Source organism: Patella vulgata, chromosome 8, assembly GCF_932274485.2.
Source record: "Patella vulgata chromosome 8, xgPatVulg1.2, whole genome shotgun sequence".
NCBI classification, from domain to species: Eukaryota; Metazoa; Mollusca; class Gastropoda; family Patellidae; genus Patella; species Patella vulgata.
In genome coordinates this window covers 19,871,381-19,897,242 of record NC_065886.2, presented here as the reverse complement: position 1 = coordinate 19,897,242, position 25,862 = coordinate 19,871,381, and the positions used below count along the sequence as shown (strand labels likewise).

The 25,862-nt window shown below is 38.4% G+C and overlaps 3 protein-coding genes and 1 long non-coding RNA gene across 4 annotated transcripts; all 4 read left to right on the top strand.

Annotated features, from left to right (window-relative positions):
* The first annotated feature begins 4,561 nt into the window (after nt 1-4,561).
* Nucleotides 4,562-7,756, top strand: LOC130014041 (alpha-galactosidase A-like). The gene is made up of 3 exons (XM_056102848.1): nt 4,562-4,717; nt 4,970-5,155; nt 7,044-7,756. The coding sequence occupies exons 1-3, from the start codon at nt 4,562-4,564 to the stop codon at nt 7,299-7,301; spliced, it is 600 nt and encodes a 199-aa protein (XP_055958823.1). The 3' UTR covers nt 7,302-7,756.
* A 1,718-nt stretch (nt 7,757-9,474) lies between these two features.
* Nucleotides 9,475-12,950, top strand: LOC126830080 (alpha-N-acetylgalactosaminidase). Its single transcript, XM_050560296.2, has 6 exons — nt 9,475-9,580; nt 10,935-11,086; nt 11,396-11,570; nt 11,992-12,166; nt 12,381-12,466; nt 12,774-12,950. The coding sequence occupies exons 1-6, from the start codon at nt 9,572-9,574 to the stop codon at nt 12,948-12,950; spliced, it is 774 nt and encodes a 257-aa protein (XP_050416253.2). The 5' UTR covers nt 9,475-9,571.
* Nucleotides 12,951-13,051: 101 nt separating this feature from the next.
* On the top strand, nt 13,052-16,914 carry LOC130014152 (uncharacterized). Its single transcript, XR_008789170.1, has 3 exons — nt 13,052-13,159; nt 15,056-15,253; nt 15,526-16,914. It is a non-coding gene; the product is annotated as an uncharacterized LOC130014152 (long non-coding RNA).
* Nucleotides 16,915-17,077: 163 nt separating this feature from the next.
* LOC126830492 (alpha-N-acetylgalactosaminidase) lies at nt 17,078-21,974 on the top strand. The gene is made up of 7 exons (XM_056102847.1): nt 17,078-17,854; nt 18,685-18,859; nt 19,788-19,962; nt 20,311-20,396; nt 20,738-20,899; nt 21,128-21,325; nt 21,714-21,974. Exons 1-7 carry the CDS (start codon nt 17,682-17,684, stop codon nt 21,972-21,974), a joined length of 1,230 nt encoding a protein of 409 aa, XP_055958822.1. The 5' UTR covers nt 17,078-17,681.
* Nucleotides 21,975-25,862: the final 3,888 nt, after the last annotated feature.

The window sequence follows — 25,862 nt, the reverse complement described above, 5'->3', positions numbered from 1 at the left end:
TGACTGAGAGTGATGGAACTGGGTGTATAGTTTCATTTTATCAATACCTTGATTAAGTTCGATGATGAGGATTTTTTGATTAGCTATAAACAATTTGATTGGTCATGTTCCTCAATGGATCGGTTCTTGGGTGTATCATTTTAATCATTTCCCAATGCATGTATTCAGATACAACGTTATTTCGATAATGTTATTAAAATAATAATAAAATAGCCATCTACACACGCATAAATAATGAATAGAACAAGTATGTACTAGTGACCATCGTTTAATTATGAAAGGCCTTGAAATAAATAGGTATTGCTCTACATAGATTGCATACGTTATTTTCGTAATCTATATTGTTATGCATGCAGTAAAACGCTGATACCAGTTGTGGTAGCAGATTGCTTCGTATTAAACGTAAAGTTTATATTTTATACAGTGATGTGCACCGGAAATTCAATAGATGTACTAATGTAGTGTTGATATCGCAATAAAAATGATCATAACACGTAAATGAAACCCCTTTTCAGGAGGCCATGGTGGCTAAGTGGGTAAGACGCTGGCTCGCTAGCCTGGAGGCCGCGTGTTCGATTCCTGCATTGGCCGAGAATGTTCATCGGGATTTTGCGACGTGGTTTCCGCTTGTCAGTGGTGCAGGACGGAGGGCATGACAAGGACAGCTGTCTAGTCGTTCGGATGGGACGGAAAACCGAGGTCCCGTGTATACATTGAAGTGAACATAAAGATCCCTTGACAGTTGGAATTTAATATAAGAGCAGGACATAGTGCCGCTGCCCAGGCAAAATTTCCCTCATAGCACACTTTATGGCGTATGTCCGTCTTCATTATAGCCCAGTCGCAGCAGAATAGTAGGAAGTTAAACCCAATTTCATTTCATTTCGAACCCCTATTTACTGCAAACCTAAAGACAAACTATTGCGTGGAAACCAATCAATCCGTTCAGTTATATTTGTCTACCATGGGCTTAGTGAATGGGAAGCAATTGCGCTCTTTGTAATTTCTGTAGAAAAATAAAGTGAAACTGAAAACCAGATATTAGTTATTAAGGTGCAAGATATATATACTATTCAAAAAAAGTAGGGGATATTTGATTTTTAAGTGTTATTAAAGTCACCTAATGAAACTGACGAAGAAACAAATGACAAAATGAAATGAAGTTCACATTCATTGATTTATTCCAAATGATCGTTAGACTAAGTAAGGCACAGACTGACCATTATAAGGGTAAAATGATACCCGGGGTCAAACAGCAAAGTTACCACAGCATCACAACCACGTCAGTAACGGGTAAATCCTCCTCTGTTTGCCAAACAAGCATTGATCCGACGTGGCATACTCCTAATGAGACGTCTTAGGTCATTTTGGTCCAGATTGTCCCATTCCTGTTGCAACGCAGCAGCAAGTTCTTGGACATTGGCAGGACGTTGTTGACGTTGACGTAACCTCTGTCCAAGCATGTCCCAGACATGCTCGATGGGGGAGACGTCGGGACTCAGTGCTGGCCAAGGTAATGTGGTGATGTTCTGTTGTTGGAGGTAACCTGTAACGATCCTGGCCCTGTGACATCTTGCGTTGTCATCCTGGAAGATGAAACGGCGGCCATGACGTCGTGCGAACGGCACAACATGGACTGCCAAGATGTTGTCCCGGTAGTACTGGCCTGTAACACGCCCTGCAACAACATGTAAAGCCGTTCTTCCAGCAACAGTGATGCCTCCCCACACCACAACAGAACCACCCCCAAATCGATCATGTCTGATGACGTTAACGTTTTGAAGCGCTCGTTTCGACCACGCCACACCCTCCTACGTCTGTCCAAAAAATCAACAGTGAACCTTGACTCATCTGAAAACATCACATTGCTCCAGCGTCGATTATCCCAGTGTTGACGATCCCTACACCAACGACGTCTTGCCTGAATGTGATGATCTCTCAAACAAGGGATCACGCGAGGACGTCGGGCGCGAAGGTGACCCCTATGCAGTCGATTCCGAATCGTCTGGCCACTCACTCTCATACCAGTGTCTGTTTGAAGACGAGCGCTGATCTGATTTGCTGTGATGACACGATTTCTCAAGGCCAAGGTACGGATAAATCGATCCTGGGCTTGAGTTGTCGCCCTTGGTCGACCTGAGCGTGGTCTGTCCTGTACAGATTGTGTATCACGGTATCTGGACCATAGCCTGCTTATGACAGACTGAGAAACATTCATCGTCCGCGCCACAACCGCCTGTGTTGTGCCGATCTGTAGCATGCCAAGGGCACGTAACCTTTCATTTTGGGTAAGCCGACGCATATCAAAATTTGTTTTCTGGTCACTAAAACAATTAAACTGATGTTTCCACCCTGGAATTCAATGCCACAATGACTGTAACATTCAAAGTCAGAGTCGTGTAAATCTTGGGTTGGACCCCCATGATGATCCCAAGCATCACATGCATTCCATGCGGTAGCTATTGGTGCGTTTGGGCGTCACATGTAACTGGAAATGTTTCTTCTGTTAGGTTCTATAGTGACTTTTTTCGTAGTCATTTGCATATTTTAGTATTATGCCCCCAAAATCAAATATCCCCTACTTTTTTTGAATAGTATATATATTTAATTTTTAAGTTGATGCATCATAGAAAACGAAAAAGTTGCTGTGGTACTCAGAATATCACCACTTATTCAAACATTTGTCCACCCTTTTTTGGCAGTTTGATTGGAAAAAAGATTTGGGATCTTGAAACGGAAAGAAATGAAATGGGGTTTAACGTCCTACTGTTCTGCGAGAAACGAAAAGAAAGGGAACTTAAAATAACCAGTGTTTATTTTTTACAATGAATTTAATCGGCAATTTATTTTTTTATTTAATGTTGAAATTAACAATTAATAATTAAGGCGTCATTATGGATGTCACAAAAATGGAGATAAACTTTATCCTTGTACAGCCGGGTAACAGAGCTCGTATATGGTTTGACAAAGTCGCGATTGTTATCTTAGTATACAGATTTTTGATTATTTTATCCTATTAACTATCGTTGCATCTAAATGTAAATAAAGATTTAATCTATCCCCAATAAAAATATTTTACCTATTTACTTGTACCTGTACAGCAACCACTTTTTAGGATGAAGGTTAGTATATTTTTTTTTATTCCCGGGCCAGTTTCGTCTGTTGGACAGTAATAATTCCCATATTGTCTGGAGAAAAATAAGAAAATCTAAACTAAATTTAGCATCAACATGCTTTATGTAGTGATGGACGTCATCTTAGCTTTTGTTCATCCCTTGCAAATTAAGAATCGTGGCCTGTAGGCAACACACAGACACACAAAGAAAAATGGGTGTGGCTGTCCCTGGGGATCGGGCCATCACCAAAAAACAATAGTGATCATGCTTAGGGTATAAGGCACAGGTTTGCAAAGTTTCAAAATGATCGATAAAAATTGCGGCCTGTAGGCGACATACATCCACACAAAAAGAAAATCGGCGTGACTGCCCCTGGGGGTTGGGCATGCACCGGGTATAAAGAATAATTATGTAAAGTTTCAAGATGATACGCTAAGAAATGTGGTCTGTAGACGTTAAACAAACAAATACAAGAAATGAGCGCGACTCTGTCCCCGGGGGTCGGGCACGCACCAAAAACAATAGGGGTCATCCTTAGGGTACAAGGAATAAGTATGTAAAGTTTCAAGACGAATTGGAGCCTGTAGGCGACACACAGACAATGGCGACGGCAATATTGACCTAAAAATGGTTCAGTTCCGTTCAGTATTAACAAAGATAAGATGAATTGAAATTTGTCATCATTCAACATCTGCGGGCAGTGGGATAAAGTCAACACAAGCTAGCACCGCCTATGATTTTCACTGTAATATTTGGGTTATCTATCTCTCAAATTTTGATTTCTTAATTAAATGTAAAATAATCAATTTGAATTCATTTTAGAAAGGAATATTTGGTATTTTATAAAATGCAAATGACACACAAAGACCTATAGCGGGATCTACAATAATAAACTAAGCCTTTGCTATCTATTTCCAAGTATGTATACTGCCTAGGGTAGCCTTACAACTATGGTTCGCGTACGACCGACATGAAAATATGTTCCTTGAACAACTGCGCATTCAATTCCAAAATGGACCTGATGACGACATGAACGAGTCCTGGTTATGAATAAATAATGCCTTTATGATACAAAACAGATCTAGTATTCACTGGTTTTAGGCACATCCTGATAAATTCCACCCTGGTTCGATTATAATAATCCGCTGTGTGGGTGCTGTCAAATGAAATTTCTGATCCACAAGTACGGTTAAACGAATTACATCCGCGTGTTTCTAGCAAGTCTTGGTGAAATAATCACGTTTCACTGGCACAACCAACATATTTTATTTTGGACATTCTTCATAATTTCAGAAATTAGGCATAAGCTACACTGCCTGTATATTTGGTACTACTACTTATTTACAATGGAAGTTCACGTATTGAAAATACATGTAATTATGTTGTATCTTTTAATAATAATCCTGTCATCTCTTAAATTATACTGTGAGAAGTTAATAATGCAAATGGCTGATCATATGACTGCAGACGGCTATAAGGATGTCGGATATGAATATATTTGTATTGACGACTGCTGGCCATCAAAAACAAGAGGTGCTGATGGTCGACTTGTACCAGATCCTGCCAGATTTCCCAGTGGAATGAAAGCTTTAGCTGATTATGTAAGTTATTAAATACAGTATTATTATCAATTAGCGTCCTTGGTGACGATGGAACGTGGTATACAAATGATCTTAGAATTCGTGAATTACTTTACAATTCTTGTTCTAGATCTCTGCAATTACCGGGAATTGTCTACAGTCGGGTGGTGGTACCTTGGGGCTTGTTCTTAGATGTTCACCCCCGTCTTCATTGACCCAATCGGTGCAGAAAGCAAGACGTTAAACCCCGTTTTATTTAATTTCATTTCATAGGTTCACAGTAAGGGCTTAAAGCTAGGCATTTATGCAGATTTTGGCCATTCAACATGTGGTGGATATCCTGGAACTGAATTCTATCTTGAGACTGATGCCAATACATTTGCAGAATGGGATCTTGACATACTGAAACTTGATATATGCTATTCTTCAGCAGGAGATTTTCAATACGCTAAGTTTTCTGTGAAATAACTTCGCTAAAAGTGGCCCATGTGCAGAAGTGTGGTAAGAGAATTGAAAGATCAAACATCTGAGATTATCTATTATAGAGCTTTTAAAATCGCCCTGTAATTATTCATTGGTATCTCATATGACAATGAAATTTTAGTGTAATGTTTACCACACAAAGCTCTACCGTAAATTGTTTGATTATTTTTAATACTTCTGTATTCTGTATTCCAGGTTTCCCTTCAATGGAATTTTACCTTAATCGTACTGGTCGTCAAATGGTATTTTATTGTGAATGGGATATAAATGGCGGAGTAAGATACGTTATTAGTATTCATTGTGAAAAATGATACATAATTGTCTGGTTAGGGTGTGGCGCATAATGTAGAGTTGATTAACAGCACGTTAAGAGAAGTATACATGCGTAGATATTATTTACAAGAAACTATCACAATTCTTGGCTATTGTTATTGTTTGGTTAAAACATCATAGGCGTATTGTGTCTTAATGTAGTTCCTCTCCAAATCATATGTGACTTTTATCAGGTTTCGCTATGACATAGTGGTGTTAAAGCATGTATGTGACATTTTGTGGGGCATGTGTCAATTTTCTTTAGAAGGAGTCGACGATTTTTCTATTACAGAATCACTTTCTGATTATCCCGCCACTGCTACTCCTAATATAGGTTAAATACTGACTAGACAGTTATGTGTCGTTTATCTTTGATAATAATTAACGACGGAAACCTTTAGATTTTTTAAACTCTTCAGAAAGGCCCATTTATCATGTGTTAAATGTGAAATAAACGTATTCTTTAATCCCACTGGTCAGTACCAATCCCTTGTTCACGAGTGTTTCGTAGTTACAGACATTAGACAGCAGAGGGCGTGGGTTTTCTACATCCCTTAGTAACCACCCTTTCCATTAAGTGATATTGGAGAATTATTCTGTCTAAAGCATCTTGAAATTATTTTCTTAGCATCGCAGTAATAATCCCCCCCCCCCTTTACAGTACGCTCAACAGATTTTGGCAAACACGCTGCACTAATTCGGAGTTGGACAAGGTGTTATAAAACTGTCCATTGTACTGATGCATCAGCAAGTTGGTAAAGATGCGTGTCGTGTTTCTTCACGACCCGAGTATTATGCCTAAAGTATATTAGGTTCATTTTCAAACAATCAAATAACTCATCTGAATCAAGATACCACCTCCCCTCCTCATTAATTTTTCTAGTATAAAGTCTAGAGATACTGGCTGTAACAGTTGCTAAATTTTCCTTTAGGCTAATTATACTCAATTAGCCAAAACATGTAATATGTGGAGAATAGGAGAGAGAGAGAGAGAAATGGGGTTTAACGTCCACTCGACACAAACTAGGTCATTTCGGGACTAACATATGGTTTAACTTTATTTACATAATTCGCTTGCGCGTAGGGGTCTTTAGCAGTGGGAGGAAACCGGAGGCCCCGGAGAAAACCCACGAGGTTGGACAGGCGACCCTACTCCTTGCCACGTACAACCGGGGATTCGAAACCACGCCAGTCGACTCAATGACAGACTTTATGATACAGCGCGCGCACGCTAACCATTCAGCCATCCAACCCCCCGTGGAGAATAGGCAGTGACATGCAAGATTATTGGGGTAATGTTCAGTTTATTGTTGATGTGTATGCAAACAATACCAGAAACTTTAGTGGCTTTACTGGACCGGGAGGATTTGCTGATGCTGATTCGGTAAGCGGTAACTAAATATAAAAGTTGTGAAGCTGCGAAACTTAATTGTTTATTTCAACTTTAGCTGTAAGTTCCTATTATTTTAAAAGAAATAAACCTCATAAATACGATTATCTCGTTGCATGAGAGGTTCTAAAACGGACGATTTGTTATCTTCATCTTCTACAGGTAATTGTTGGGCTGTACGGGTTGAGCCCGGATCAGGAACGGGCTCATTTTGGAATGTGGTCAATGTTTGCTCCTCCTCTGCTAATGGCTGCTGATTTAAGGTCAATTAGAAATGAATCCAAGGCTTTGTTACAGAACAAAAATATACTAGCTATCAATCAAGATCCACTTGGTAGACAGGCCACTTTAACAATGAAGGTAAGGGTCTGTATTCTAAGCGCCGACTGGATATCAAAAAGCATTCTATTTGTTCTGTAGGGGGAAATGTTTACTCGATTCTTGCTTTCAGACGAGATACTCACTTTTAGATGTTCGTTTAAGATATCCTCTTAGCACGCCTGTTTGTCGGGTTAAAGGTAGTCCATTGATCTGAACATTTGGATAAAGATTAACAAAATTGCAGTTGGGGCGAGTGTGCGCACGTGTGGGGACAAAGCATTTTACACCAACAAAGATTTTTTTTCAGTTAGGCCAAGACAAATCTACGTATTTTTAAAAGAACTAACTGGTGGTAGAACAGCCGTAGCATTATTTAATTCAGATTACCATGGACAACCTGTTAGAGCCACGTTCATGCTCAATCAACTTGGATTAACAAATGGAAATGGTTACAGCTTCACAGACGGATTTACATGTATGGCTCGTGGAAAGTATATGCCTGCAACAGAAATAAATATAGATGTTAACCCGACTGGCATAGATATATTTATAGCAACTCCAGTGCAAATATTACTGGAATGACATGCCATGGTTTATGGGAAGTGTTTATCTGTAACAGAACTACCTATAAACTTTACAGGCATAATTGTACATGTATTTATAGCAATACCAATATTAAGGGCTTACTGAAGAAATATTGTTTAAAATGCCAGTCTTCTCGGTTTGTTTTTAAAAAATCCCAACATTTTCAATATATAAAGCAATAACAAATTAATAACAATTCTCATTGTAAACAGATGAATATCACTGAACTCTAATTTATTTCTGACAAAATATTTTGTATGATTCTTAAGCAAATTTAAATACAAAAAAAAAGTTTGTAAACGTATTACTCACCCTGGTCAGAATAGGACAGTAAGGAACACATTACAAAGTTCCCCGATTAGAAAATTCAAACATAGAAGGCCTTTTATGTACTGCTAAAAGCATAGGCTATTATCTCATCTAAGAAAAATATAGTAGACACTGTATTATATTTATGTCCTGCCAAAAACATAGTTAACCAGCTTTACAGTAGATTGACAATATCTATCAACATATGCTATAGGACTACTAGTAGAATCTTTAGGGCCAACTAAGATAGTATCCTATGATCAAACAAGAACGCAGTACGCAATTATGTTCAGCAAATACCATAGTAGAATCTCTAAGCATTATCCAAACATATAGAACGTCTATGCACCTCTAAAACTAAAACAAAGTTCGCCCTCTCTATCCAAAATAGAAAATAATCATTGGACCATCTATACCCAACGAAGTACGCACTATCAAAACTACAGTAAAATCTATGCACTACCAAAATCATCCAAGATCCTTATCCCCATACAAAATCCATTGATGGATCTAGCCAACAACACTGTAAACGCTCTAGGATTTTGCGTTTGCTTTAGACGCTCTGTCATTGAGTCAAGTGTTGTAGCATCGGCCTAAGGGCAGTCTTTCCAACCTTGTGGGTTTTGCAAGAGACATCTGGCTTCATCCGCACCCCCAAAGAACCCTGCACGCAGGGGAATTGTTTAAAGAAACATATTCGATGGTTGATGCTTTGGGAAGCGACAACTTTGATTCTAATTGAGGGAGGGGTGGAATTTGACTAAGTTTAATGATCAGCAGTTTGATTGCTTGATGCTTTTCAAAAAGAGAAATGTGCAATTAATTGAAGAAGCATTAGGTAAGATTCGATAAAGGGCTGACAGTTCTCGCTATAATAGTTAAGAAAATAGATAATAAAAAAGCCCCAGAATATGCTGAAAGTTTCAGTCAAATTGTTTCACTTTGAACCGAGATATTAGCGATTAAATTTTAGGCTAGCCTCTATCGTCATTACTACCGTTGGTACGATAATAAAAAAAAGTCTCGGTTATCCAATTTTATGTTTAATAATCCACTACAAACGTATTCCAATCCACTAATCATCGCAACGAGATCTTGATAAGTTAATAAATGTCTAATAAAGAAAGGCCTATAATAGGATGATTCACCTCTTGCATAATGCATGTTTAATTAATGTGCGTTATCTATTAATTTTTGAATTGAGACGACGACTGTTAAATTGTTTTCTTTCGTATGCTATTTAAGTATTATCAACTATATCCATGAGATAATTTATTGCTGATTGTTATTGTATATACATGTATATCAAGGTCTCATCTTATCTTATATTAGCCTAATAATCTAATTATTTTCATCATGTAAATATCTTTTTGTGCGGCCATTTCTTTGATTATTATATAGATAATCGTTGCATTACAAAACAGTATATAGCTGAGTTCTACCGTGACATTAAAAAGACCAACAGCAGCTTTAACATGATGAAGGTAAGGTGCAAGTACTGGTTTAGATTTTTTTTAACAAATTGGACCATTTATATCTGATGAAACCAGTTTGAAACAGGTCTTGTTTTATACCTTCATTTCAATGTGGGTGTATTGTGCCGTCACACATGTTCGTCGGTATGTCAGTTAGTGAACAAAATAGTTCGTTAACGCGACCGAGGCTACATCTTTTAGCTGAGTCTTTTACAAATTTGATGTGAAGCATTAGGACTATGAGGGGGTTAACACTATCGATTTTCAAAATTGGTGTGAAACATTTGGATTTAAGAAGATGGCCCTTTCGATATTCAGTAATCTAAGACTTTCAGTTCCAGGGATATATTTTGTGTCCGGAAGGCATAGCTGCTCTGTGGCTTTGCGTAGGTACATTTTTGTTTTCCGAGAACAATTTCAAATTTGTCAAACGGCCATACAAGTTTATGCAACAGAACAAACTATGACAGGAGGCGGTTTTGAACATGGCGGACAGTAGTTTTAGCATTTGCGCGAATCATCATATTTAAATTGTTTTGTCGGCCATTTTACATAACAAGGATAAGTCCCCCTGGCTGTAGGAATATGGCACACAGCTTGTAGGTCCTCTATGTTTATTACACAATAATCGCGGATGAGTACAATGTTGGTGGATATAAGATCGTAATTTCCGGTTAAAGCTGCCCCTCCCCCTTAAGCAAAAAGTGAAAAAGCATGTTATTCATATACCAAGGGTTTTGACCCTCCAGAATATACCATTTTTGTCCAATTGAGATTAAATTCAAAATATATGTTAATGGTCAACATATCTCTGATGCGAATTTGGTGCTCATCAGACGGCAACTTCTTGGGTTATGGCCTCTGCCTTTTACGCAAAATGTGTAACTTGTTGGCCTTCTAGTGTGATGAATTGGGAACTTAAAAACGTCAATGCTAACGATTCTCACCATTCTCTGTGTTATTCTATCCGTCAGGGAGGGCCCCTATCGATATCCGCGACGTTTGGTACCAAAGTTACTCCCTTTATACGAAAAGGTTGTAAACATATAATTTTTAAAAAAAAATCTGTGTGAAGCATTGTGCTCATGAGAGGATGAACCCCATCGGTAATCAGCGTTCTGTGACCGTCAGTTACTATTTTTCCGAAGACCTCGGGAACCCGATATGGAGCATTGGGACAACAAGAGGATGATCTCTATCTATTTTCCACAAAGGTCGAGACATCTACTCTAAACATTACCTTAAGTTTTAACATCTGAATAACACCCAATTTTGAAATTAAAAGGGAAATCTACATCACAAAGTGTATTTTGTTTTAAGAATGCCGTAATTTCATAACGTGCCATGCTTTATTTTCATTCAGTTCTTAGAAGCTATTGCAGTCATCTGTCTTTTAGTGATCGTTACAGAGGCAGCCAATAATGGAGTAGCAAGAACACCGCCATTAGGATGGATGTCATGGGAACGATTTCGTTGCAACACAGATTGCGTAAACTACCCGGATTCTTGTATAAAGTAGGTATATCGGCGATTACTTTTAATTTCGTTTATAGATTTCCATTATAATCTATTTTATTTTGAAAACTTCACCTAGCCATCGTCTGATTATTTCAGATATTATAATACACAAAATATAGATCACTGCCATGAAGATTTACAAAGCAGTGGTTTGGTCAAACAATACAAGAAAACTTCACAAGAAAATAGGCAAAATAAATGACACAAAACATAGCACATGTTGAAAGAATAGTGTTCTTGCTATACACCATGAAAGGATTTATTTGAGATAAAGTATACGGCAGATATTATCTTTTAAACTTTCAGCGAAAGGTTAATAATGCAAATGGCTGATCACATGGCTGCAGACGGCTATAAGGATGTCGGGTATGAATATATTTGTATTGACGATTGTTGGCCATTAAAAGCCCGAGGCGCCGATGGTCGACTTGTACCAGATCCAGCTAGATTCCCCAGTGGAATGAAAGCTTTAGCTGATTATGTAAGTTCTTTCGTTCTTGTTTTTTGTTATCTCGATTCCCATTCATTCTGTTAAGCAAGGACAGTCATACATATAACTTTGCAACCCCAAATATGCTCCAGATTCGAACATTAAAAACTCGAAATAATGTAATTGACTGTTGCGTTGTCGACGATATGAATGAGTATGCTGATCAATTCTGTTAGTCTTATTCTATTCAGCCCAAATTGTCCCCCTTTGAACACAACTAATATCGGGATGACAAAAATAGTGCCGAGTAAATCATCTAGAGGTCATCATCAGATCAAATTCCGACACTTACTGATATTTGAAAGGATATTTTTAAGCAGTTTAAATATGTGTATTTTCTGTAACACATGTAATCTTTATTCATTACCCTTTAGCAATTCGTTTTAATAGTGCAATACAACATCTATTCTAGGTTCATAGTAAAGGTTTGAAAATAGGAATTTATTCAGATTTTGGCCATTCAACATGCGGTGGATATCCTGGAAGTGAATTCTATCTGGAGACTGATGCAAATACATTTGCAGAATGGGAAATGGACATGCTTAAACTTGATGTTTGCTTTTCTTCCTCGGGAGATTTGCAATACGGTACGACTATTTTCTAATATAGCTTAATTGCACTGCTACAGTAAGATATATGTCCCGTGACCGGTTCAGTTACATACGCCGTTGTCCGTGTATCGTTTGTTCTATGTTTAACTGGGTCATTTAATCTACTAACTATATACTTTCTATAACATTCTGCTACCTTAATCATTGGTTGAAGTATCACATGTACACACTTTTATCTATTGTATTCCAGGTTTTCCTGCCATGGAATTTTACCTGAATCGCACTGGTCGTCAATTTGTATTTTCATGTGAATGGGATTGGGGTATGGGTGATGGAGTAAGTATAATTAATGAGGTTAATTGTCCCGATTGCCTCCTGTTCAGTTTTTTAATTGATGTAACCGGGAAAGGACGGCATGCCTTAACGATACTGATAGGAAAAGGTGCCTGTTACAAATGAGACCATTATTGGCAAGCTCGTGTTGGTTTTGCAGGATTATGCAACTGCCTCTTATCATAATATATTAATAGTTTTGTTGAATAGATGCTGTGCATGCACCTTAACTTGAATTGCTCTGGCACGGTGGGAATTTGCACGATCCCCTACGGCTCATGATCTTAGACACACATTTTCTATGTTTTAGGCTAACTACACCCATATGGCAGAGTTTTGTAATATGTGGAGAGTAGCTCATGATATGGAAGATTATTGGGATAATGTTAAATTGGTGGTAGATGTATTTGCCAAAGATTCCCGAAACTTTAGTGCCTTTACGGGTCCTGGAGCATGGGCAGATGCAGATTCGGTAAGTGGCTACTAATTTGACGTGGGGGGGGGGGAGGGTATACGCCTATAACTTTCTTGTCCGCCGCTCCTTCCGTACCGCTCGGTTCACAATTATTGTAACGAAAGTGACTACTAATGGAAGATTATTGGGATAATGTTAAATTGGTGGTAGATGTATTTGCCAAAGATTCCCGAAACTTTAGTGCCTTTACGGGTCCTGGAGCATGGGCAGATGCAGATTCGGTAAGTGGCTACTAATTTGACGTGGGGGGGGGGGGGAGGGTATACGCCTATAACTTTCTTGTCCGCCGCTCCTTCCGTACCGCTCGGTTCACAATTATTGTAACGAAAGTGACTACTAATGTGTGTGTGTGTGTGTGTGATGGTGGTGTTGTGTGTGCGTGTGTGTGTGTGTGTGGGGGGGGGGGTAAGCCTATAACTGTCTTGTCTGTCACTCCATCCGTGCCTCTCGGTTCGCAATTATCGTCACCAGGAGTTAAAATTGGAAGATGATGGAGGTTGGCAGCTAAAAGAGAAAAAAATCCTATAAAATCCATATTCAATTTTTGTCAGAATTGTACAAATTGTACAAATCATAATTTTCCAGTTCAAATAAATGCACAGAATTGTATGCACAGTTAACAGGCTATTAATTCTTAGAAATGTAACCTCAACTCTGCCATAGTATATTTGAAACTGAAGAGTACCTCTTTAATGTCTTTGGAATCACCCTTTGTCATTGATTTAGGATAATACAATTTACACGTTGCTATTAATAAATTGGAAAACTAATCCTACATAAAATATATAAATCATGTAGGTATTGATTTTAACTAAATATACGCCCACATTTCAACGAGTGTATATTATGTAGTTGTCTCTCTCCGTTGGTCAATCCAACAACAATTGACTTGTTCTGTTCCAGATTTACCCTCCTTCTTAAAGCTTCTGACACGACCTATGTTATGTTTCTTGAAGGCATATAACTTATTAATGTGCATGGTAAATAAACAAATTATTCTTTCGGATAAGCTCTCCACTATGGCAGTATTTTTTAGAATTACCCGCGATTACCCCCACCCCCACCCATCACACAGACTTTTGGCGTTAACCATACTTTTTTAATGGATTTTTATCGAATTGGATCTGAAATTATGGACCCTATTGATTTTCAAATTTAATGGGAAGCATTGGAAGCGGCGAAGATGAACCCTATTAATTTTCAGCATTCTAGGACTTTATGTTCCAGTGATATGTATGGAAAAGCTTATGAACAAGATATAATCAGACTTTTAAGCGAAAGGATCCTTATTAAATTTGCAGTTTTCTTTTCGGATAAGTCGCTGACGTTTTTTGTGGAGACATATATACTGCGTGGGCGTATTTCCACGGTTTAGGTTGTCGACAGCTGTGTATATAAAGAAAAATATATATATTGATTAAGGTTTCTTATTTCTTTTCTTCAGATACACATTTCACAAACTTATCTCTGCTTTTGTTTGCCATGTATTAAATATGCATGTGATTATACGTGTCACTTACAAAATGGTGTACTGTAATATTAACCCAATAAAAAAAAGAAAGAAAAAGAAACGTTGATAGCGCTCAACTGCGGTCAAAGTTTTTGAGATTTCTTTTTCAATATTGTCAGCATCGGAGAGCCTAGTTATTGCCCTAGACCCCATTGATCACCTTTATTTGCAAGATATGACACAATTCACTGATAATATTAAACTGCACGTACAGAGAACATAGGGTGATTTTAGTTTTTTAATTGCTGTCTGGGCAAATTTTCCTTATAGCACAGTGTATCGAGTATGTATGTCCGTCTTCATTGGCCAGGTTGGTACAGCCAAGTGGGGCATTAAGCAATTAAACCGCATTTAACCCATTCAATAATTTAAGTTTTTTAAGCAACAAAATATCTGGGTTATATTAAAGACAAAATTGGTTGAAGAAAAATAAAGATATCAAACCTGTGGGATTTTTTGGACCAGGAAAGTAACAACTGACTTGAACAACATCACATTTTGAAGACACAAATGTTTTATGTATTCTAGATTGTAACCACACAGAGTATGTTGAGTCGAGGAAGTTTTGTAAAATTTACCTGCACTTTTTCATTTTATTGTTCACTAGGTAATTGTTGGATTGTATGGTTTGAGTGCGGACCAAGAACGGGCTCATTTTGGAATGTGGTCAATGTTTGCCTCACCATTGCTGTTGGGTGCAGATTTAAGATCAATAAAAAACGAATCGAAGGCTTTATTACAGAACAAAAACATACTAGCTATCAATCAAGATCCACTTGGAAGACAGGCCACTTTAAAAATGAAGGTAACTTGTATCATACCACTTTTATCGTTCAGCACAACGTACGGAAATAACCTGATCTTAAAAGGCTCTATCGTGTTTTATCTGACCTGCCGCCCATTAATATCGGTAACAAAACTCCCAAGAAATTTAGAAGTATCAACCGTATTGCTGACAATCTCATAAATTTATGATATATCCACCCCTTCCAAGTTTGTATATGATTATAGGCCCTCATCTAGTCATGCAATACTATACTCACCTCTAATAGCAAAGATTTGTTGTTGCTTTTTCAGTTGGCCCAAGAAAAGATCTATGTATTTTTGAAAGGACTAACTGGTGGTAGAACAGCCATAGCATTATTTAATGCAGATTACCATGGACAACCTGTTAGAGCCACGTTCATGCTGAATCAACTTGGATTAACAAATGGAAATGGTTACAGCTTCACAGACGGATTTAGTGGCATGGCTCGTGGAAAGTATATGCCTGCAACAGAAATAAATATAGATGTTAACCCAACTGGGATAGATATATTTATAGCAACTCCAGTGTAGATTTAAGAAATAAAAAAAGTGACTTATAGTTGCGTTCATAAAATATTGCTTTTTCGAAAAAAAAATAATAATACCGGCTCCTTAACGCTAACCTAAATTGTTTTTATTGGGGAAGATACAAGATTACGATTAGTGAGCACGTACACACTTTTGTGTTTATCAAGGTGCCCCTGTCTCATCTTGTACTTTGCTGGGTGGGAAAACACTTGAAAATATCCAAATCTGCCCCTGTTTCTTTGGTGGCAAGCAGTTTTATTGGAAGGAATCTTGACAAGGATCACATAGTCAACATACTTACCAAACCAGGTAGAAATGCGTGTTGTTGAAATGCGTGTTGTTGAAATGAAGTAATCAAAAACGCCAAATTTGGTCAAATCAAGATGCCTTTACCCCAATCCAGATCAGTTGAAGAAATCTGACAAGCTTGCCAACATTTATATCAATTTTTATCACAATCCCACAAGTGCTTTCAGAGAAAAAGTCAAACAAAAATATTTAAATTTCAACCTCTCTTCTGATCCACCACTATGGGGTTCCAACCCTTTGGTTTAAACAAAAAGGTTCTTTATCATTTAAGGACACGTTTCGACCGTATATCAACGAAATCCATTCAGCCATTCGAAAACAGAAGAATATTTTAATATTCTTCTGTTTTCGAAATGATAACCCAAAGCTGCTTCTTAACTGGGTCACTGTTCCCCCCACACACCATGCAATGAACTTTATTTAACCATATCTCAATAAACATCATCCGGGCAATATACCTAATTTCATAGAACTGGAACATGAATAATAGTTTATTCCGACCGGTTTGATATGTTCAGACATGTTGAGTCTGTAAGTCACACTAAGAGTGTTTTTTGTCAATATCGCCAAAAGTATTGCAGCAGTGACTGACAACAAAAACCGCTCTTAGTAGGCCCGGGGGTTCCCACGGGGTGCTGTAGATGTCATTTTAATTCACTGCATGCATGTCTTTCCAGTACAATGTATGGTTGGGGAATTTTCGTTGTGAATACTTAGAAATTAATTTTATTAACCCATTGGTCCAAATTGTCATCCTGATTAAATTGGCATTACATAGTTTCTAATATGTTTTCTGTCCTAAATAATGTGCCTATTATTGAGCCTTCGAACAGCAAATCAGGTGATATCCTGCACTTGATAAAAATTTGTTGTATACATTTATGAAGGTCATCGTTTTTTTTTATCAAATAATAGCCTACTAATTCTTGTCATCATTTTTTTTTATCATTATCCGTCTTGATATTTGATATAAATATCGATATAATCTTTGTCTTATAAAACAATAGACATTTTAGAATACGCTTAGCGAGATGACGGTATGTAACTTTCAAATCTACGAGGCAACATTTTATGTGGGTAATGTAATTGAGAGGTGAGAGGGTCGTAGTAAGGCATGGTTGATTTTTTTAACCACTAGACATTAAACAATAATTAATGTTCTGTGGGTTATTTACAACGAAGCTTTACTTGCTGAAGGAATAATCAGTACCATTGTTTAAACTTCTTTTAATTAAACAAATAATTATTTGGTTGCTAAAGGTATGAGTCGGCTTAATATTGACCTCAAGTTACAGAAGACGCTTTGATAAAAGAAACCCTTTAATTTACCCCAATCGCAACTCGGTCGACTATTTTATGGCCAATGTATACTATATTAACGTATACAAATGATATGAAAAAGATGCGTCGATAAATATCATAGGAATTGTTTACAGGTGATTGAGCAACTAGACTGACTTTAACTTTACTTTCGCTTTCTAATCTGGAGCTGTTTTATTGTTAAGTAACTTTCAAGGTTCTTAGATCCAGTGACATTTACAAAAAGATCATTATGTTAACGAATTTTTATATAGAGAATATAATACGATATGATCTTTACTCTGTTTCAGTTTTTTGAAGTACTTGCAGTCATTGTATTTTTAGTTGGATTCTTAGAGGCAGCCAATAATGGTGTAGCAAGGACGCCGCCATTAGGGTGGATGTCATGGGAACGGTTTCGCTGTAACACAGATTGTGTAACCTACCCGGATGCTTGTATAAAGTAGGTCTATGTTTACAAACACATTACTTTATGTTCTTTTATCTATTTAACATTTTTAATCCCAATGAATTCATCGATCATCGCTGTAGAATTTGAAACATCGTAGGATCTGATTAGTTTCTTAAAAACATATTGATACGCTGTAGATTACTGAATTCTAGGTCATTTAGATACTAGGGGATCAAATCCCTGGAACTATGCGGTGTAGGACACATCGGTTTTCTACAGCAACCGGAACTCCAAGATAAAAATTACTAACACTCTAATACGAAACATCTTGATTATATAGGAATCCAGATTCGGATACCAAGCTATAAACCACGCTATTTTAAGGCTCGGAGGCCCCTGAAGAAGTTAATGCTCTCACGTAGATTGGGGCCCCTTTTACTCAGGATATATTCCCGCCATTCCCCCCCCCCCCAAAAAGGAGCGAGGCTCCGAGGCCTCCGGTCCCCAATCCATGCATGTCACAAGCACACATAAAAACTCCAATGGCAATCTCTAGCGTCTGGTTATTCCACTCTATACCGATAGTATTTATTGCTCATGCTCTCCAGATAAGAATATAACGTCACCGTTTGACATGACTTGTGGAATATATCTAGCCTTTTTCTACGAGCCCCTTGTTAAAATGGCCCTGAAATGCACCATGGTACACGATTCGTGTACCATCGGTAAATTGGTTATTTTGTCTTAGTTATTGGATATCAGAAGCCTATCTTTTCCCCGTAAGATCACAACATCAACGACGATTTTGGATGATATTGAGTTAGAGCTTAGCTACTTTAAGATATTGTATAAACAGACACTAACTTCTACTAAACTTTCAGCGAACAATTAATTATGCAAATGGCTGATCATATGGCTGCAGATGGCTATAAGGATGTCGGATATGAATATGTCTGTATTGACGATTGTTGGCCATTAAAAACAAGAGGTGCTGATGGTCGACTTGTACCAGATCCTGCCAGATTTCCCAGTGGAATGAAGGCTTTAGCTGATTATGTAAGTTCTTTGAGGGAGGCGGAATTAAGTGAAACTGAATTATAGGTCTTTGATAACTAATTGAAATTCATGTCATTTGATAACCTAGTGACGCAGGACAGAGATCCTGACAAAGAAAAACGTCTAGTCGTTCAGTTGGAACAACAGAAACCCCGATGTCCTGTACAAGTTTCAATTCGAAATAAGAGTGGGCTGTAGTGCCGCTGTTCGGGCAAAATTGTCCCCTAACGTCTTCTGTTGGTGCTTCAATGTTGGATGTTAAATCCCATTTCTTTACAAAATAAAATAAATGAAAGTGAAAGGGGGGGGGGGGGTTATTATCAAAATCTAAGGTATTTTATAATCCGTTTAATTTAGAGAGAGAGAGAGAGAGAGAGGGAGAAAGAGAGAGAGAGAAAATGGAGTTAAACGTCAACTCGACACAGACTAGGTCATTTCGGGACTAAATTTAATTTAAATAAGATATTCATTTAAACTGGAGTAAGGTTTACTAGTATTATAGTTTAAGAAGCAGACGTATTGTTCGGTGTTTACCTGGTGATTACAAGTTAAGTCGAGAACATGATTCCGGCGTGGGTCCCCCTTGTCACTGATGCGAAAAGCCGGGGCCCCGTGTACACATCGGCGTGCACGTAAAAGATCCCTTGACATTGGAATTCGATATAAGAGTAGGCCGTAGTGCCGCTGTCCGGGCAAAATTTCCCTCATGGCACACTATGGCGTATGGCCGTCTTCAGTAGCCCAGTTTGGAGCAGAACAGTAGGACGTTAAACCACATTTCATTTCATTTCTTTTTATTGCTTCATGCCATCGCAATGCGCATCTATTTTCCTCGCTCAGTAGTCAAAATACAAAATGAAAGTTGTAAGGTCGTGATCGGCCTAAATTTTATTAAACATCTGGCATCGCATCTTCACATTTACTGCAGGTTCACAGTAAAGGTTTGAAACTGGGAATCTATACAGATTTTGGTTACATGACTTGTGGTGGATATCCTGGAAGTGAATTTTATCTTCAACTCGATGCCGAAACATTCGCAGAATGGGACCTCGATATGCTGAAACTTGATGCTTGCTACTCTTTCGGAGAGGATTTGAAATATGGTAAGACGGATCTCAATTTCTCCCTTTTAATTCCCACTCGATAATAAGAGACAGAACACATGTTTCACCCTTGGCGGATTTTTTCCACGACTACATTAACCAAATCTAGCAGATTATCTCGGTGCTTTTTTTGGGTTCCATTGCTCCGCTGTGCATAGTTGTACACAGTAGATAATATGCATACACAATTCCTGACAAAAAGGAATTCACTTGTAGTCTTGGCAAATGTATACCCGCAGGTAACCCTGAACATCACTGAAGTATTCTGTCAATTACGTCTTAACCACACCTATTTCATAAATCGCCGAAATCGAGATGAAGAGGTCATTCATAAGCTATGTTTTTCAGGTTTTCCCGCTATGGAATTTTACCTCAATCGTACTGGTCGTCAGTTTGTATTTTCTTGTGACTGGGATTGGGCAATGAATGATCAAGTAAGTATATAATACTGTACCAGAGATCAAACGTGACGCATTGAGATTTAACTAGGAGCAAACTTGGTTTATGGTACAATTTGTCGAGCTGGCCAGTAAAAAATAACTACACAGTCATTTCCTTACTTCATAAATTCCCAAAGACTCGCGATATATCGGCATATCAGTGATGCTAATTCAAAGCTACCACGAACTTTGACGTCAATGTTTGATCTCAAGGTGGGGTGGGGGGACCTCGGTGATCGAACTTTATAATACCCCTCTCGCGATACGTTACCAACAGGAGCTACTTAGGTACCATTGTTTCTGAAGATGCTATAATTCAAATGTCTACATTTCAGGCCAACTACACCCATATGGCAGAGTTTTGTAATATGTGGAGAATAGCTCATGATATGGAAGATTACTGGGATAATGTTCAGCTAGTGATTGACGTTTATGCTAATAATTCCAGAAATTTTAGTGCCTTTACAGGACCTGGAGCCTGGGCAGATGCAGATTCGGTAAGTGGCTACCAAAAGCGGGTATATTTTTATACCCCATCCGTTTCTCGTTGTTCACAATTGTTGTTACTTTAAAACATCATTTAACGTGGACCTGACCAGTTAGGCGACTTTCGGATATGCAGGTAGTCTCTAAACCCCGTATATTGATCAAACATACAATATGTTAAAATTAAACTATTGAAATATCAACAATTGTCTATTGTAAATAGGTTTTCCTTCTTCCAGGTTATTGTTGGCCTGTATGGTTTGAGTGATGATCAAGAACGAGCTCAGTTTGGAATGTGGGCCATGTTCGCCTCTCCACTGTTGCTGGCGGCTGATTTAAGATCAATCAAAAACTCGTCTAAAGCACTGTTACTTAACAAAAACATATTAGCTATCAATCAAGACCCTCTTGGTATACAGGGTACTTTAAGAATGAAGGTAAATATACTAGGTCATTTTCGCATTATGACTGTTGTTATTTCACCACTTGTCTTTAGCTCAGTATATGCATGATTCTAAAGAACACTGTCTATTATTTCGATGGTTGCAGGTCTAATGAAGCTTCGATCTGTTGTACAAGAAGTTTAAATAATTTATTTTCATCGGTGGATTAGAAACACTGGAGACCTCTATTTCAAGTCTATATTTAACACTAAAGAATAAAATAGAATTATGTTTAACTGTACCTATTTTCCATTCAGTTAGGTCCAAACAAGATATGCTTCTAAATTCTTGATTCCAAAGCACTAAGTCTTGTGTTAACGGATTGTGTGTGTCTTCGGGGAAAGGGTACTGTCGCCAACAAAGACTTGTTCTTTTTTTTCAGTTGGGCCAAGACAAGATCTATGTATTTTTGAAAGAACTAACTGGTGGTAGAACAGCCGTAGCATTATTTAATTCAGATTACCATGGACAACCTGTTAGAGCCACGTTCATGCTCAATCAACTTGGATTAACCAATGGAAATGGTTACAGCTTCACAGACGGATTTACTGGCATGGCTCGTGGAAAGTATATGCCTGCAACAGAAATAAATATAGATGTTAACCCGACTGGCATAGACATATTTATAGCAACTCCAGTGTAGATTTATTAAATAAAATTACATTGATTTCGTATTGATGTTTATTATTATACTATTCAAAAAAAGTAGGGGATATTTGATTTTGGGGGCATAATACTAAAATATGCAAATGACTACGAAAAAAGTCACTATAGAACCTAACAGAAGAAACATTTCCAGTTACATGTGACGCCCAAACGCACCAATAGCTACCGCATGGAATGCAGGTAATGCTTGGAATCATCATGGGGGTCCAACCCAAGATTTGCACGACTCTGACTTTGAATGTTACAGTCATTGTGGCATTGAATTCTAGGGTGGAAACATCAGTTTAATTGTTTTAGTGACCAGAAAACAAATTTTGATATGCGTCGGCTTACCCAAAATGAAAGGTTACGTGCCCTTGGCATGCTACAGATCGGCACAACACAGGCGGTTGTGGCGCGGACGATGAATGTTTCTCAGTCTGTCATAAGCAGGCTATGGTCCAGATACCGTGATACACAATCTGTACAGGACAAACCACGCTCAGGTCGACCAAGGGCGACAACTCAAGCCCAGGATCGATTTATCCGTACCTTGGCCTTGAGAAATCGTGTCATCACAGCAAATCAGATCAGCGCTCGTCTTCAAACAGACACTGGTGTGAGAGTGAGTGGCCAGACGATTCGGAATCGACTGCATAGGGGTCACCTTCGCGCCCGACGTCCTCGCGTGATCCCTTGTTTGAGAGATCATCACATTCAGGCAAGACGTCGTTGGTGTAGGGATCGTCAACACTGGGATAATCGACGCTGGAGCAATGTGATGTTTTCAGATGAGTCAAGGTTCACTGTTGATTTTTTGGACAGACGTAGGAGGGTGTGGCGTCGTCGAAACGAGCGCTTCCAAGACGTTAACGTCATCAGACATGATCGATTTGGGGGTGGTTCTGTTATGGTGTGGGGAGGCATCACTGTTGCTGGAAGAACGGCTTTACATGTTGTTGCAGGGCGTGTTACAGGCCAGTACTACCGGGACAACATCTTGGCAGTCCATGTTGTGCCGTTTGCACGACGTCATGGCCGCCGTTTCATCTTCCACGATGACAACGCAAGATGTCACAGGGCCAGGATCGTTACAGGTTACCTCCAACAACAGAACATCACCGCATTACCTTGGCCAGCACTGAGTCCCGACCTCTCCCCCATCGAGCATGTCTGGGACATGCTTGGACAGAGGTTACGTCAACGTCAACAACGTCCTGCCAATGTCCAAGAACTTGCTGCTGCGTTGCAACAGGAATGGGACAATCTGGACCAAAATGACCTTAGACGTCTCATTATGAGTATGCCACGTCGGATCAATGCTTGTTTGGCAAACAGAGGAGGATTTACCCGTTACTGACTTGGTTGTGATGCTGTGGTAACTTTGCTGTTTGACCCCGGGTATCATTTTACCCTTATAATGGTCAGTCTGTGCCTTACTTAGTCTAACGATCATTTGGAATAAATCGATGAATGTGAACTTCATTTCATTTTGTCATTTGTTTCTTCGTCAGTTTCATTAGGTGACTTTAATAACACTTAAAAATCAAATATCCCCTACTTTTTTTGAATAGTATATTAAAATACATAGTTCTAATATAAAGTTGACACTAATGGACCGTCTTTTCCAATACAATATATAGGTCATTGTGAGACCAAAAATACGAGTCGGGATTTCATTAAAATGTTATCCGACTTTTGTCACTATTCAACGAATTCTTTCATAAATTCCCACCAACACAATTCCTCTTCCAAGTGGAAATCCATTTTGTGCAGCCGAGATCCTGGAGCAACGTCAGTGTTCTAACCCATGACATAATTTGTTTCGTCCTAACGACTAAATACATAAAATGCCAACCTACTCAGCAACAAGAGGTGGTGAAGGTTGCGGTTGTAAGAACAGCGCTTCCAACACACCAAACATTTATCTGGGTAAAATTCAGTATTCTAATATAGTCATCCGTGTCGAGAGTCAAGTATCTTATTTACAACACGACTACGTTATCGGTATAGATATAACCGAACTACCTTTCAAGGGGTATCCCGCTCAGAGAATCTTCAGTACTCTCCGATAGGCAAGCCTGATTCTACATGGCGTTACCGTATCAATGCAAATTAAGTGACCCGGCTGATAAACAATATGGCGTCGGGTAATATTATAATACATGACATGTTTAAATCAAAAACAGTATTCTTCAAGTGACCGCAAGTGATCAGTAAGTGACCGCAAAATAAGCAGAAAATTATTATTAGTAATATTACCAAGAAAAAAAACACAACTTTTGTCGACTTCCGTTAAATCAAGTCACCTTGACGCGGAAACTGTCGAACTATGGTCAGACGGTATGCGCCGGTATGGACAATTCAAGCAGGGCGTGTGTCAACTATCGGCAAAATTGACGATAACCGGCATTGGGAATATCATGGAGATCCGACCACCTTGCCTTGTATTGCCTTGAATTTTAAGTAGTTATCTTACCATACCAGAAACATTTTTTAAAATAATATAAGTAAAAATGGAGGTTACTGTTTGATAAGATATCATACTGATCGACTTGAGTGATATGTAGGATACAAAGATAAAATCACCATCTATATCTTATTTTACTGTTGATTATCATAAGTCGGGCTGTTTTTTGTCTGCATTAACATCAAGATGAAATCAGTATGTATACTAATATATAACAAATATGTAAATTATGTTAGCCATAATATGTCGTGTAGATTATTATACAATTTCTCTCTTTCTGTTATCCAGAATCGGTTAAATATTTTAACTCTTTTTGGTCCTGGGTTTTATCGCTTCACCAATAGTTAAACCATTCATCTGTGTGTGTGAAAAATAAGATAATAGTGTAGCCGCAAAAGTCAGTATGAACTCACCAAATTGAAATAAAAAAACACGTAGCCCATTTCAAATCAAATATAAGCTATATATTATGTAACAGCTATGTACTTAAAATAAGTAAACGGTCGCTGAGTGAGTAAAGCGTTGCCTTGTTAACGGGGTCCCGGGTTCGCTATCGGTGTTGACAGAGAAAGTTTCTCGGGATTCTCCTGCCTATTTCCCCCTTGTCAGTGGTACCGGACGAGTGGTCTGACAAAAGAACAACGTCTAGACGTTCGGATCGGACGAAAACCCAAGGCGCCGTGTACATTTTGGCGTGCACGCAGAAGAACACTTGACAGGCGTATACCTGTCTTCATTATCCCAGTTGGTGCAAAACTGGCAGATATAAACACCATTTCATTTATACATGTAATACATACATTAATTTCTATTTTCTCAAAAACGAAAACACAGACGACTGGTTTGGGCGTTATAAGATTTTAATTTAAAATTTAGCAACTAAAAATAGTTAATTTCCCCTCACGGATGAAATTTTCTCAATATTTATCAAATGTTGAGCGAGGGGTGATCTTACAATGTTCCAGTTATCAAGCTGGTCTTATATATGAATACAGATACAATAATAACACACTAAAAATAATAAAACACAAATTTAGATAAAAAGGGAATGGGAGGGTGGGATATAAAAAGGCTGTTCAGAGTGAAGTCACCAGGCAACCACACCCGCCGCAGTATACTATAGGTATAGCATCTTCGATAGAAGGCTTGATCTCGCTTTAACTACATACATCTTATCAAGGCCTTCGCGTAATACCCTGCATATTTCGGCACTAATTTCGATTGGGCACAAGTTCACCTTGTGAGCCTATCAGTGTCGCGAATACCAAGTCTCGCGCTTTCAAGCTAAAATGTCACAACCTCTGATTGACCGCTCTGTTCACGTGTCTGTGGATAACGTAGCTATAAGTTCGGGAATTGTGAAGTAATCTAGCAACGTCCAGATGTTGTAAAACTCGCAGTCGTTGCTTCAGGAAC

Bases quoted from the DNA above. Each gene is read 5' to 3' on its own strand.
- LOC130014041 (XM_056102848.1), top strand. From the start codon at position 4,562: ATGGCTGATCATATGACTGCAGACGGCTATAAGGATGTCGGATATGAA. The intron at 4,718-4,969 runs GTAAGTTATTAA...TTCATTTCATAG, and splicing joins TGAAAGCTTTAGCTGATTAT to GTTCACAGTAAGGGCTTAAA. The intron at 5,156-7,043 runs GTGAAATAACTT...CATCTTCTACAG, and splicing joins TTCAATACGCTAAGTTTTCT to GTAATTGTTGGGCTGTACGG.
- LOC126830492 (XM_056102847.1), top strand. From the start codon at position 17,682: ATGATCTTTACTCTGTTTCAGTTTTTTGAAGTACTTGCAGTCATTGTA. The intron at 20,397-20,737 runs GTAAGTATATAA...TCTACATTTCAG, and splicing joins ATTGGGCAATGAATGATCAA to GCCAACTACACCCATATGGC. The intron at 20,900-21,127 runs GTAAGTGGCTAC...TCCTTCTTCCAG, and splicing joins CCTGGGCAGATGCAGATTCG to GTTATTGTTGGCCTGTATGG.
- LOC126830080 (XM_050560296.2), top strand. The intron at 12,167-12,380 runs GTACGACTATTT...ATTGTATTCCAG, and splicing joins CTCGGGAGATTTGCAATACG to GTTTTCCTGCCATGGAATTT. The intron at 12,467-12,773 runs GTAAGTATAATT...TCTATGTTTTAG, and splicing joins ATTGGGGTATGGGTGATGGA to GCTAACTACACCCATATGGC.